Source organism: Bombina bombina, chromosome 5, assembly GCF_027579735.1.
Source record: "Bombina bombina isolate aBomBom1 chromosome 5, aBomBom1.pri, whole genome shotgun sequence".
In the NCBI taxonomy this organism is placed as follows: domain Eukaryota; kingdom Metazoa; phylum Chordata; class Amphibia; order Anura; family Bombinatoridae; genus Bombina; species Bombina bombina.
Genome location: NC_069503.1, coordinates 203,156,085 through 203,171,549, shown reverse-complemented (window position 1 = coordinate 203,171,549; position 15,465 = coordinate 203,156,085). Strand labels below are relative to the sequence as shown.

At 36.8% G+C, this 15,465-nt stretch overlaps 2 protein-coding genes across 6 annotated transcripts in view; both read right to left on the bottom strand.

The window, feature by feature from the left end:
* ZMYND11 (zinc finger MYND-type containing 11) overlaps positions 1-15,465 on the bottom strand; it is a 375,736-nt gene that overhangs the window by 131,258 nt on the left and 229,013 nt on the right. The window lies entirely within an intron of this gene.
* Positions 3,816-5,535, bottom strand: LOC128660168 (uncharacterized). The gene is made up of 3 exons (XM_053713837.1): positions 4,854-5,535; positions 4,345-4,470; positions 3,816-4,190 (listed from the first exon to the last, which is right to left on the bottom strand). The coding sequence occupies exons 1-3, from the start codon at positions 5,455-5,457 to the stop codon at positions 3,934-3,936; spliced, it is 987 nt and encodes a 328-aa protein (XP_053569812.1). The 5' UTR covers positions 5,458-5,535; the 3' UTR covers positions 3,816-3,933.

Genomic DNA, 15,465 nt, shown 5'->3' with positions numbered 1-15,465 from the left:
AGGTCTTCTACACAGCGTAAGAATGCCTCTCTTTTTGTCTGGTTTACAGACAATTGAGAAAAATTGAACCTCCCCCTTGGAGGAGAATCTTTGAAATCTAGGAAATACCCCTGGGTTACAATTTCTACGGCCCAGGAGTCCTGAACGTCTCTTGGCCAGGCCTGAGCAAAGAGAGAAAGTATGCCCCCTACTTGATCCGGTCCCGGATCGGGGGCTACCCCTTCATGCTGTCTTAGTGGCAGCAGCAGGCTTTTTGGCCTGTTTACCCTTGTTCCAAGCCTGGTTAGGTCTCCAGGTTGGCTTGGATTGAGCAAAGTTCCCCTCTTGCTTTGCAGCAGGGGAAGAGGAAGCGGGACCACCCTTGAAGTTTCGAAAGAAACGAAAATTATTTTGTTTGGTCCTTGTCTTATTTGACTTATCTTGAGGGAGGGCATGACCCTTCCCTCCAGTGATGTCTGAAATGATCTCTTTCAGTGCAGGCCCGAATAGGGTCTTACCTTTGAAAGGGATGGTCAAAAGCTTAGATTTAGATGACACATCAGCTGACCAGGACTTAAGCCATAACGCTCTTTGCGCTAAAATGGCAAAACCTGAATTCTTTGCCGCTAACTTAGCAAGATGAAAAGCGGCGTCTGTAATAAAAGAATTAGCCAACTTAAGGGCCTTAATTCTGTCCAAAATATCATCTAGTGGGGTCTCCATCTGAAGAGCCTCTTCTAGAGCCTCAAACCAAAAAGCAGCTGCAGTGGTTACCAGAACAATGCACGCTATAGGTTGAAGAAGAAAACCCTGATGAACGAAAATTTTCTTTAGGAGACCCTCTAATTTTTTATCCATAGGATCAATGAAAGCACAACTGTCTTCAATAGGTATAGTTGTACGCTTAGCCAGAGTAGAAAAAGCTCCCTCCACCTTAGGGACCATCTGCCATGAGTCCTTTATGGTGTCAGAAATGGGGAACATTTTCTTAAAAACAGGAGGGGGAGCGAACGGAATACCTGGTCTATCCCACTCCTTAGTAACAATGTCCGAAATCCTCTTAGGGACCGGAAAAACATCAGTGTAAACAGGAACCTCTAAATATTTGTCCATTTTACACAATTTCTCTGGAACGACAATAGGGTCACAATCATCAAGAGTAGCTAAAACCTGCCTGAGCAATAAATGGAGGTGCTCTAGCTTAAATTTAAATACCGTCATATCTGAATCTGTCTGAGGGAACATCTTTCCTGAATCAGAATTCTCTCCCTCAGACAGCAAATCCCTCATCCCTATCTCAGAACATTGTGATGGAATATCGGATACGGCTACTAAAGCGTCAGAAGGCTCAGCATTTGTTCTTAACCCAGAGCTACTGCGCTTCCCTTGCAACCCTGGCAGTTTAGTTAAAACCTCTGTGAGGGTAGTATTCATAACTGAAGCCATATCTTGCAAGGTGAAAGAATTAGATGCACTAGAAGTACTTGGCGTCGCTGGTGCGGGCGTAACGGGTTGTGACACTTGGGGAGAACTAGATGGCAAAACCTGATTTCCTTCTGTCTGAGAATCATTTAGGGCTCCATTTATCATTGCAATTCTCCTACATTTACGCCTATAAATACGCCGGCGTAAATTCTCTCCTATGTATTAAAACAAAATACGACCAAAAAAAATGATTTTCGACCAAAAAATCCGACCACTCTATTCTATCTCGCCAAGGCGCACATGTGCGCCGATTGAAGCTTAAAACAGCACTTTTTCGGTCGTATTTTCATCAAATCGACTAACAGATCGCCAAATTTCATATTTATCACTATTTTGCGCCATGGGAGAACCTAATATTCTCCTACAATTACGCCCTCCAAAGTTCTCCATATCCACTGAGGAGAACATTTCATTTACTTCATTTTTTGTGAGAGAGAAGATGGAATATTTTCTGCTGTTGTCTGCTATTTCTTTGGCAAGGGCCCGTGAAAATCGTCTTGCTGATGGTAATATGCCCATACGGAGACGCCAAAGAGTGCCTAGAGTTTTTTTACCCCGGTGTGGACTACAGGCATTGTCTGATAAGGAGATAAAGCAAAGATTTCGTATAAATAGGGAGAGTATTATAAATCTTTACTCTCTGATCCAAAATGACATAGACCCTAGGACAAGAAGAACAAGGGTGATACCTGGACTTTTAAAATTATTAGCAGTTTTGCATTTCTTGTCAACTGGTTCATTTCAGGCAGTCTCTAGTGCTGTGGTGGGCATCAGTCAGCCTTCATTTTGCAGGCATCTAAGAATTGTTTTAAAAGCAGTTTTGAAACATCTGAAGAAGTTTATTTTTGTACCCAGGAATGTGCAAGAATGGCACACAGTTAAGGCATCTTTTTATCAAGTAGCTGGTATGCCTAATGTTCTTGGTGCAATTGATTGCACACACATAGCTTTAAGACCACCAGCTTTAAGGGAGGAGCAATACAGGAATAGAAAAAGCTTCCATTCACTGAATGTTCAGGCTGTTTGTGATGCCAACCTCAAAATTTGGGCTGTGCGTTCAGGATTTCCAGGTTCCTGCCACGATTACCATATCCTCAAACAATCAGCATTATTTACATCGTTTGAACGTGGAGACATGCCCCATGGTTGGCTATTGGGTGAGTTTAACTTCATATTTTTTGTTGTTATTGTTTTTATGTTTAATTTTGGTTTTCAACTTTGAAGGACATAGATTTGTAGTTAGATGTATATACACTTTAGACCTTTTTTTTGTGAAAATTAATTTTATGATCTTTTCATTTATGTTATTATTTATTTCATTAATTTCTGTATTGCTAAAAGTGCATATAGATTGTTATTCCAATGTAATAATTCTTTTAATTTTTTTATTTGTAGGTGACAGTGGTTATCCGTGTAGGCCTTGGCTTCTGACACCAGTACCATCGCCCCATACACGTGCAGAGATCAAATACAACGAGTCACACCGTAGTACAAGAAGTGCTATCGAGAGAACCTTCGGTGTGTTGAAGATGAGATTTCGTGTGTTGGACAGGTCAGGGGGAGACTTGCAATAGTCACCAGAGAAGTGCAATGACATTATTTTAGTATGCTGCATGTTACATAATATTGCAATATCTCAAGTTAACGAAGATGATTTGTGTCTTGAGGATCAACCAGATGACATCTATGTCCCCCAACAAATATTAAACAGGCACACTACTAGGGCCGGTGTTCAAAATCGTATGGAAATTATTGAGAGATATTTTTCATGTAAGTAATTTTATTTTTTTTGGGTGGGGGTGGCGCAAAGAATTAGTATTATATTTCTGGATTTCTAATTATCTTTTAACATTGTATTACAGAAACCACGGATAACACAGGAGTTGTTTGAAAATTGGACAATAATAATCCTCACTACTGTTATATAATCAGACAGATGAAAAAAAAAAGTTGTGTTTATTTTTTAATAAAAAAATTTAGTTTTTATTCTTTTAATAAAATTTTTTTGAACAAACAGCCTTAATTCTTTTTTGTATTTTAAATAACATTTTTATTGTAATAACAAATACTTGAATACTGAAGCATGTAACATTTTTTCAAAAATAACTTAAACTGTAACCAAATTCTAGTGTTTAACTTTTCAACATGAAAACAATTTGAACATTAAAGTGCAAAAACAAGAAATATTAATAATTAATTATTGAGTAGGAAATCTTCGATTCAAAATTTCTAATTTCTTTTTGGAATAATCCCTCTTAAATTCTGAATAAGCTTTTAAAATTGCATTTCTTTCTTCTTGTAATCTGATTAGTTCTTTAAAAAATGCACTTTGCTAATTCCTGAACCCCAATGCCATGTCTGTGATGTTTTGTATATCATTTCCCCTGCCTGTGACATCTTCTGGGTTTATCAATTGTTCTGGTCTTTCATCTTCTTCAGAGTCATTGACCATGATATTCTGAGGAGTTTCTAGATTTGGTGGTGTTGGTCCCTCTGATGTTTGTCCCTCAACCTGAGTCTCATCCTCATCTTCTGGACATACAGAATCCTCAACCAGAGGTTCCAAATTGATTTCAACCTGATCTTCTGTATGACATGGAAAATATGTATTATTAATAGGTTACATTCATAAAAAAACAAAAAATTAACATGACAATTAGAAGACAACCTACCCTCGAATAATAATATAGAATTGTCCTGCATGGATTGTAGTAAAGCACGAACACCTACAACAACATAAAAATAATATTAGAATATCAACAGCATCGATTTATACAATCAAAATATACATTAGACCACGTTATCATCAGTGCTCATCTGGTTGTTAATTGTTATTAAAATATATAACAACTATTGGTTGTTTTTTTACAAATAACTTACTCTCCCCTTCTTCTCTTTGTACTGTGGATGTGGAGGGTTCTTGGTCTTGTGAGGTGAATTCATTTTCCAAAGGTTGATCCTCTTGTGCATCAATCTCCTCTTCCTGACGTCCCTCATCTTCTTGCTCTAAATAATATAAATATACTTGTATTAAATTTCAATAATTATAGATAAAAACACAATTTCAAATATTTAGATAGATTTTGATAGACAATAGATAGTTATAACACTGACTAGATTACTTTTATTATAGTTCATGCCTCCATTTTCTCCATAATCCTTATTTGCCAAATAAAAATGTAAACTAATCACAATTTTAATATCCAATAGCAGAATTCTACCAAATTCAAAGAGATAGTGAGCATATCTACATATACTTTCCATAAAGGAATATCTATTGAATCGAAATAATTACATAATAGATTTCAATAATAAAGATATATAATTTTTCATTCTCTTTTTTTAAATCATGAACAACAAAATTTGGGTGTCGTTTACATTTAACTTACCTCTAAAATCCATAGTGTCTGCTGGGACATCCAGGCCAACCACAACGGCATCACCCATCCTTGCATAAAGCATCTGTTCAAAGTCCGTTAATTCGGCCCTATATCCAGGGCCTCCACCGGTTCCTTTGGCAGATTGCTTTTCCCTGCAAACCTTTTTCTTTATGTTTTTTCTAATATCAGTTACTCTCTTCCGACAAGCCCGCACATCCTTAGGAAAACTTCCTTCAGCTGAAACAGATTTACTGATTTGTGTCCAAATTGTTCTCTTTCTCTGTGGGTTTACAGTTCTGGCTTGGTACCCAATGATTTCATCGTAGTGTTCGATAACAGCTTCGACCAAAATACAATTTTGCCAATGAGTGAACATGACACTTCTCCCACTTTTGGTCTTTCCAGCTTGGGAAGATGACATTGTAAAAATGAGATACAAAAGAGCACACAAAATAACTAAAGTGTTGATACAAACTAAATAAAGTTTTCTTTTATAACGGTTTCCAAAAAAGTATCTAAATGTAGTTGATGAAAATGGGCGTATACTGTATGATGTTCTGGAAAGATCACTATGTCGCAGTTTATTTTTCATATGGAATACCTGGATTTCCATTTTTGTTTTTAATAACAATTTTACATGTAAATAAAGATAATTTGGTTATGAATAACAATATTAAATTTAAATATCATTACATTGTTATATGTATCTTTACTTTTATTTCACCTTATCAACGGATACATGTAACATTTGTTAATGTTGCCAAAAAAATAGTGCTGTTGTGGCGCAGTTCTATACAATGTTTCATTGTTATCAAAATGGATAAAAAAAAACATCAAGTTGTATACTAAAATACGATTTTTGATAATATTTTCCAAAATATGTATCCAAATTGAGTGCTATTTGTAAAAATAGGTATTAGCTTACAAAATTGCGCATTTAAAAAAACAAAATTAGTCCCGTCAGTGAGTAGAGATTGAATAATATTTAGAAAATGCCACGATCCAAGAAGTTCTCTATTGGAGAATTATTGATTATTTCTTACACTATGGATAAATTTCTCTTGTTAAGTGTATCCAGTCCACGGATCATCCATTACTTATGAAATATATTCTCCTTCCCAACAGGAAGCTGCAAGAGTCCACCCACAGCAAAGCTGCTATATAGCTCCTCCCCTAACTGCCATATTCAGTCATTCTCTTGCAAGCCTCAACATAGATAGGAGGTCGTGAGAGTCTGTGGTGCTTTCTACTTAGTTTATTCTTCAATCAAAAGTTTGTTATTTTTAAATGGCACCGGAGTGTGCTGTTTATCTCAGGCAGTATTTGGAAGAAGAATCTGCCTGCGTTTTTCTATGATCTTAGCAGACGTAACTAAGATCCATTTGCTGTTCTCACACATTCTGAGGAGTGAGGTACTTCAGAGGGGGAATGGCGTGCAGGTTTTCCTGCAGATAAGGTATGTGCAGTAAAATATTTTTCTAGGAATGGAATTGACTAAGAAAATACTGCTGATACCGAAGTAATGTAAGTAAAGCCTTAAATGCAGCGATAGCGACTGGTATCAGGCTTATTAATAGAGATACATACTCTTGTAAAAATGTGTTTTAAAACGTTTGCTGGCATGTTTAATCGTTTTTTAACATATGTTTGGTGATAAAACTTATTGGGGCCTAAGTTTTTTCCACATGGCTGGCTTAAATTTTGCATAGAAACAGTTAACTGAAGCTTCCCACTGTTGGCTGTGGCAGTTTGTTGTGTCTGTTTTTAAAAACGTCTATGTCATTTTTTTTAATTTTTTTTTAATCTGTTTTTTTGCATTAAGGGGTTAATCATCCATTTGCAAGTGGGTGCAATGCTCTGTTACCTTATTACATGTACTGTAAAAATTTTGTTTGTTTTACTGCCTTTTTTTTCACTGTTTTTCAAATTTTGACAAAATTTGTTTCTCTTAAAGGCACAGTAACGTTTTATATATTTGCTTGTTAACTTGATTTAAAGTGTTTTCCAAGCTTACTAGTCTCATTATTAGTCTGTTCTAACATGTCTGACATAGAGGAAGCTCTGTGTTCATTATGTTTTAAAGCCATGGTGGAACCCCATCTTAGAATGTGTACCAGATGTACTGATTTCATGTTAAACAATAAAGATCATTTTTTGTCTTTAAAAACATTATCACCAGAGGATTCTGTCGTGGGGGTAGTTATGCCGACTAACTCTCCCCACGTGTCAGACCTTTTGACTCCCGCTTTAGGGACTCACGCTCAAATGGCGCCAAGTACATCAAGGGCACCCATAGCGTTTCTTTTACCAGGGGATTCTGTCGAGGGGAAAGTTATGCCGACTAACTCTCCCCACGTGTCAGACCCTTCGACTCCCGCTTCAGGGACTCACGCTCAAATGGCGCCAAGTACATCAAGGGCGCCCATAGCGTTTATTTTACAAGACATGGCAAAGGTGGTGAATAATATTCTGGCAGCAGTATTAGTCAGACTACCTGAAATTAAAGGAAAGCAGTTAGCTCTGGGGGTAGATACAGAGCATACAGACGCTTTAAGAACCATGTATGATACTACCTCACAATATGCTTAGTCTGTGGGTGATTTTTTTTTTTGACTCAGGGAAGATGATTTAACCTGATTCTGATATTTCTACATTTAAAATTTATGCTTGAGAACCTCCACTTGTTGCTCAGGGAGGCTTTGGCTGCTCTGAATGAATGTGTACAATCGCAGGGCCAGAGAAATTGTGTAGACTGGATAAATAATATGCAGTGCCGGTGTGTACTGATGTTTTTCCAATACCTTAAGAGGTTTACTAAAAATTTTTTAATAAGGAATGGGATAGACCAGGTGTGCCGTTCTCTTCCCCTCCTATTTTTTAGAAGAATGTTTTCTAATAGTTACCACCACACGGGACTTCTGGCAGACAGTTCCTAAGGTGGAGAGAAGAGTTTCTACTCTAGCTAAGCGTACCACTACCTCTGACGAGGACAGTTGTGCTTTTTAGATCCAATGGATAAAAAATGTTTATTCAACAGGGTTTTATCCTGCAGCCCCTTGCATACATTGCTTCTGTCACTGCTGCTACGGCGTTCTGGGTTGAGTCTCTTGATGAGGCTTTACAGTTAAGCGACTCCATTGGATGAATATATTTGCAAGCTTATGCTAGCCAATTCCTTTGTTTTCTGATGCCTTGTTCATTTGACTAGACTAACGGCTAAGAATTCTGTTTTTTACTATACTGGCGCGCAGAGCGCTATGGCTTATATCATGGTCAGCTGTCGTGACTTTAATAAATAAGCTACTTAACTTCCCTTCAAGGGGCAGACCCTATTCGGGCCTGGTTTGAAGGAGATTATTGCTTATATCACTGGAGGAAAAGGTCATGCCCTTCCTCAGGATAGGTCTAAATCAAGGGCAAAAAAAAAAAAAAGTCTAATTTTCGTACCTTTTAAAAACTTCAGGGCAGGTGTGGCATCCTCTTCCTCTAAGGCAAAACAAGAGGGAATTTTTGCTCAGTCCAAGGCGGTCTGGAGACAATCGGACCTGGAACAAAGATAAGCAGGCCAAGGAGCCTGCTGCTGCCTCTAAGGCAGCATGAAGGAACGGACCCCTATCCGGTAACGGATCCTATAGGGGGCAGACTTTCATTCTTTGCCCAGGCGTGGGCAAGAGATGCCCAGGATCCCTAGGCATTGGAATTTATATCCCAGAGATATCTTCTGGATTTCAAAGATTCCCCCCCCAAAAAAAAGGGGAGATTTCGCCTTTCACAATTATCTGCAAACCAGATAAAGAAGGAGGCATTCTTACATTGTGTACGAGATCCATCCAGTTCCAAGAGAGGAACAGGGACAGAGTTTTTACTCAAATCTGTTTGTGGTTCCCAAGGAGAGGGAACCTTCAGACCTATTTTGGATCTAAAGATCTTAAACAAATTCCTCAGAATTCCGTCATTTAAGATGGAAACTATTCGTACCATCTTAACTATGATCCAGGAGAGTCAATAGAGGACTACAATGGATTTGAAGGATGCTTATCCTCACATTGTGATGCATAAAGATCACCATCGTTTTTCAGGTTTGCCTTTCTAGACAGGCATTACCAGTTTGTAGCTCTTTCCTTTGGGATATCTACAGCCCCAAGAATCTTTATGGAGGTTCTGGGGTCGCTTTGGCGGTCCTTAGACCGCGGGGCATAGAAGTGGCCCCTTATTTAGACGACATCCTGATACAGGCGTCAAACATCCAAATTGCCCAGTCTCATACGGACGTAGTACTGGCATTTCTGAGATCACATGGGTGGAAAGTGAACAAGGAAAGAGTTCTCTATCCCCAATCTCAAGGGTTTCCCTCCTAGGGACTCTGATAGATTCTGTAGAAATGAAAATTTACCTGACGGAGTCCAGGTTGTCAAAGTTTCTAAATTTCTGCCGTGTTTTTTTCATCCCATCCGCGCCCTTCGGTGGCTCAGTACATGAATGAAATCGGCTTAATGGTAGCGGCAAGGGACATAGTACCGTTTGCACGTCTACATTTCAGACCGCTGCAACTATGCATGCTCAGTCAGAGGAACGGGGATTACACAGATTTGTCCCCCTGTTAAACCTGGACCAAGAGACCAGAGATTCTCTTCTCTGGTGACTATGTCAGGTCCATCTGTCCAAGGGTATGACCTTCCGCAGGTCAGATGGGACAATTGTTACAATAGATGCCAGCCTTTTAGGTTGGGATGCAGTCTGGAACTCCCTGAAGGCTCAGGGATAGTGGACTTAGGAGGAGACCCTCCTTCTAATAAATATTCTGGAACTGGGAGTGATATTCCATGCTCTTCAGACTTGGCCTCAGTTAGCAACTCTGAGGTACATCATACTCAGTCGGACAATATACACGACTGTGGCTTACATCAGCCATCAAGGGGGAACAGAAGTTCCCTAGCGATGTTAGAAGTCTTACAATAATTCACTGGACAGAGACTCACTCTTGTCTATCAGCTATCCATATCCCAGGTGTTGAGAACTGGGAGGTGGATTTTCTAAGTCGTCAGACTTTTCTTCCGGGGGAGTGGGATTTCCTCCGGAGGTCAAGACCAAGCAGGAGAGGGCTTTGGTGTTTTTGACAGCGCCTGCGTAGCCACGCAGGACCTGGTATGCAGATCTGGTGGACATGTCATCCTTTCCATCACGGTCTCTGCTTCTGAGACAGGTCCCTCTACCTCAGGGTCCTTTCAACCATCTAAATAGAATCAATCTGAGATGGACTGCCTGGAGACTGAACGCTTGATGTTATCAAAGCATGGCTTCTCCAAGTCAGTCATTGATACCTTAATACAGACATGAAAGCCTGTCTCTAGGAAAATTGAACATAGATATGGTGTAAATATCTGATTGTTATGAATCCAAGGGTTACTCATGGAGTAAAGTCTGGATTCCCAGGATATTATCTTTTCTCCAAGATGTTTTTGAGAAAAGGGTTGTCAGCTAATTCCTTAAAAGGGGACAGATTTTTACTCTGTCTATTTTTTTGCACAAGCGTCTGGCAGGTATTCTAGACGTTCAGGCATTTGGTCAGGCTTTGGTTAGATCCAAGCCTGTGTTTAAAACTGTTGCTCCGCCATGGAGCTTAAACCTGATTCTTAAGGTTCTTCAAGAAGTTCCGTTTGAACCTTTTTTGTTCCATAGATATCAATCTTTATCTTGGAAAGTTCCTTTTGGGTAGCTAATTCCTCGACTCGTAGAGTCTCCAAGTTATCTGTGTTACAATGTGATTCTCCTTATCTGGTCCTTCGTACGGATAAGGTAGTCCTGCGTACCAACCTGGGTTTTTTCCTAAGGTGGTATCTAACAAGTACATCACTCAAGAGATAGTTGTTCCATGCTTGTATCCTAATCCTTCCTCAAAGAAGGAACGTCTATTACACAATATTGGACGTGGTTTGTGCTTTAAAGTTTTACTTACAAGCTACTACAGTTTTCATCAAACGTTCACCTTGTTTGTTGTCTATTCTGGACAGAGGAGAGGTCAAAAGACTTCAGCAGCCTCTCTGTCTTTTTGGTTAAAAAGCATAATTCATTTAGCTTATGAGACTGCTGGACAGCAGCCTCCTGAAGGGATTACAGCTCATTCTACTAGAGCTGTGGTTTTCACTTGGGCCTTTTTTAAATGTGGCTTCTGTTGAACAGATTTACAAGACGGAGTCTTGGTCTGCGCTTCATACTTTTCAAATTTAACAAATTTGATACCTTGCTTCTTCGGAGGCTATTTTTGGGAGAAAGGGTTTTTTACAGGCAGTGGTAACTTCCGTTTAAGTACCTGCCTTGTCCCTCCCATCATCCGTGTACTTTAGCTTTGGTATTGGTATTCCATAAGTAATGGATGATCCGTGGACTGGATACACTTAACAAGAGAAAACATAATTTATGCTTACCTGATAAATTTATTTCTCTTGTAATGTATCCAGTCCACGGCCCGCCCTGTCACTTTAAGGCAGGTAATTTTTTCATTTGAACTACAGTCACCACTGCACCCTATGGTTTTTCCTTTCTCTGCATGTTTTCGGTCGAATGACTGAATATGGCAGTTAGGGGAGGAGCTATATAGCAGCTTTGCTGTGGGTGGACTCTTGCAGCTTCCTGTTGGGAAGGAGAATATATTTCATAAGTAATGGATGATCCGTGGACTGGATACACTACAAGAGAAATAAATTTATCAGGTAAGCATAAATTATGTTATTTTCCAAAAAAAAGGAAAGGGATTTTCACTTTGGACCAGGACACAAGAAACCGAATTCTCTGTGAAATGGTGCGAAGAGTAAGGAGAGTCTCTGGGCAAAAACGAACGAGGAAACAATGTCTGAAAAGATATAACGACTTGTACCGGAGGCAATCTAAAATGCGCACTTTGATAAAGAGTTATCTTAAAAAATGTAAGCAATATAGATATAAATATAGTTTAATTATATAATCTTAAGTTTTAAAAATGTATAGTTTTTTATTGGAATATTTTCAATAAGATAAACAAGTTAAACAATAATAGGATTAAAAGATTACCATTGCCTGCAGATAAAGTGTGAATGAATCAAGTTTTTATAGGATTTTCAGACAAAGTTTTTGTGTGTTTGGATTTTTAAGAATATATTTTCAAAAATGTTGTATTTTATATTATTTAATAGTTAAAAGAAGAAGAACTCCAAGGTACCTTCTTCCCATTGATACCAATTCTAGTTCTGAAGGGGAATCAGACCCATTGCCCACAGTTTTTATGGATAAAGATAGGACTCAAGACACAGGTATAAAAAATGTAACTGTAATTTCGAGAAAAAAAAAAAAAATCAAAGCCAGGTATTAAAGTAAATTTATCTTTTAACTTTTTTTATAATGCTATAGATAATAGCACTCCAAATAATAATCCAATGGATGAGCAAGGAGAAGAAGATATGGATAACATTGAAGGTAATTTAAAAAAAAATTCTTTGACATTTCTTTAACATATATATTTTATAAATATAAATTTATTTGTAATAATAATTTTAGGACATGTAGAGCCTACAGAGTCAGAAATTGAGGATACTATGCATAGTTGGCAAGATGAAGAACATTTGGAACAAGAGGACGAGGAGGGCCATCAAGAAGACGAGGTTCATCAAGGAACATCAGGTGATTTTTTTTTTTATTTTTTAATGGTGATATATCTATTCTACAAACATTATATTTATATATATCTATATATATCTATATCTATATATATCTATATATATATATATATATATATATATATATATATATATATATATATATAAATAAAAAACAATAGGTATGTATGCATATATATATATATACACATATATATATATATATATATATCAATTGTATTAATATGTGTATATATTTTTTTAAATACACAAATATATATATATATATATATATATATATATATATAAAAACACAAACACACATATTTTTTTATATATATATCAATATATATATATATATATATATATATAGATAGATAGATAGATAGATAGATAGATATATTAATATATATATATATATTGACAGATAGATATATGTATATAGATCAAAAAAGACAGATTTAAATATAGAAATAAAATTAATTGAAAGATAACATAGATAGAGAGAAAAATATAGTGTAAGATAGATATATTTTAAAGTTACATTATCAATACATTGTAATCAAAATTTTGTTTTTTGAAGAAACTCAACAAAATATAAGAAACTTAGAGGTGCACGATGAAGACTCTCAGTCACCTCAATATTATAACTGGGGTAAGTGTTATAGCATTTATGAATAAATATATGTTATTGCTGTTGGTAATTCCATTGACAGATATTTTTTTTACTCTCATGTCTATAAATGCTATTCAAAAGAATCAAAATATATGTTTAATATAAATATATATATTTTTTATTTTTTTAGTTCCGGATGATGAAAAAATTGTAATAAGCAAAAAAGAGCTCCTTGAAGTCCTGCTTAAAGCTGAAACTGGACTGATAAGCAGTTACTCAGCAGTCAGGAAAATGAGGCTGAAATATGAAAAAATTTAACTTTTTCATTTATGTGTTATTAAAAAATGTATGAATGTGCTAGCAACATTTTTTTTAATTTTATTTTATATACAGAATAAATGCATATATTATTTAACAAATATAAACAATTGTCGTTATTGTGTAATATATTGAAACATCTTATCAATGAAAGGGTAAGATTAGGTCAATGTAAGACGTTAATTTGAAAAGAATAGTAGTGAAATGTCTAGAGGGGTTGTGTAAAGTAGGTAGAGAAAAACAAATTAGTTGGTAAAGATAAAAGACGTGTTGAAAATCAAAAGGAATAATAGTTAAAGGTCTGCATGGGGTGTCTAAAATAGCTAAACAAAAGACAAAAAAACAAGACTTTGTAAGACATGTGCTAAAATAACGTAGAATAATAGTAAAAGGTCTGTATGGGGTGTCTAAAGTAGATAAACCAAAAAATAAGGACTTTGTAATATGTGAGACGTGTTAAAATAACGTGGAATAATAGTATGGGCTCCATTTATCATGATAAATGGAGGCCTAAAAGGTCTGTATGGGGTGTGTAATGTAGAGAAACCAAAACACATGACTTTGTAATAAGTAAGACATGTGTTAAAAATAACGTTGAATAGTAGAAAAAGGTCTGCATGCGGTGTGTTAAGTAAATAAACAAAAAAAAATGACTTTGGAATATGTAAGCCATCTGTTAAAAATAACGTGGAATAGTAGTAAAAGGTTGTGGTTTGTAAAAAAAACACAAAAAGAATAATAATATAGAAATTTGTTCAATTCATATTACAAATATAAATGTTTATATAACATTAAATTACAACAATTATATAACATTATTAAAAAGAATGGCTATATCCAGTAATAAAAAAGGAAAATACCAAAAATATGCGCTTTTTTACGATGATGGAATGGTAAATATAGTCGAGATTTATCATTAACATGCCGCATCTCGACTTTTGAAAAAAGCGGTATAATACGACCAGTTTTTTGATAAATATTGGCGCACAAGTGCGCCTCACAGAGGGCGAGCTGCGGAGAACTTCTTGGAGAACTGAAAGTCGGATTTCTCCAAACAATGATAAATGGAGCCCCATATGCCAAATTCTTATAAGTCAAAATATGCTGTTTGCAATTTATAGACATATCAATATAATTGGGACGCATTCTTAGAGGGGGTTCCACAATGGCTTCTAAACAAATTGAACAATGGGTTTCCTCAGTGTCAGACATGTTTAACAGGCTAGTAATCAAGCAAGCAAGCTTGGAAAACACTTTATTTAATGAAAAAAACACAACACTCAATGTTGCTGGGGTCTACACAAAACTAACAAACCCTGCCTGAAAGCCATGTGGGTTATAAACAACCCCAAAGAACCCTCAAGCAAATGTCCCATAAAACAGAAAATTCACATAACAAACTGAGTGCCCACAAAAAAACATAATTTATGCTTACCTGATAAATTCCTTTCTTCTGTTGTGTGATCAGTCCACGGGTCATCATTACTTCTGGGATATAACTCCTCCCCAACAGGAAATGCAAGAGGATTCACCCAGCAGAGCTGCATATAGCTCCTCCCCTCTACGTCACTCCCAGTCATTCGACCAAGAATCAACGAGAAAGGAGAAACCAAAGGTGAAGTGGTGACTGGAGTATAATTTAAAAAATATCTACCTGCCTTAAAAAACAGGGCGGGCCGTGGACTGATCACACAACAGAAGAAAGGAATTTATCAGGTAAGCATAAATTATGTTTTCTTCTGTTATGTGTGATCAGTCCACGGGTCATCATTACTTCTGGGATACCAATACCAAAGCAAAAGTACACGGATGACGGGAGGGATAGGCAGGCTCATTATACAGAAGGAACCACTGCCTGAAGAACCTTTCTCCCAAAAATAGCCTCCGAAGAAGCAAAAGTGTCAAATTTGTAAAATTTGGAAAAAGTATGAAGCGAAGACCAAGTTGCAGCCTTGCAAATCTGTTCAACAGAGGCCTCATTCTTAAAGGCCCAAGTGGAAGCCACAGCTCTAGTAGAATGAGCTGTAATTCTTTCAGGAGGCTGCTGTCCAGCAGTCTC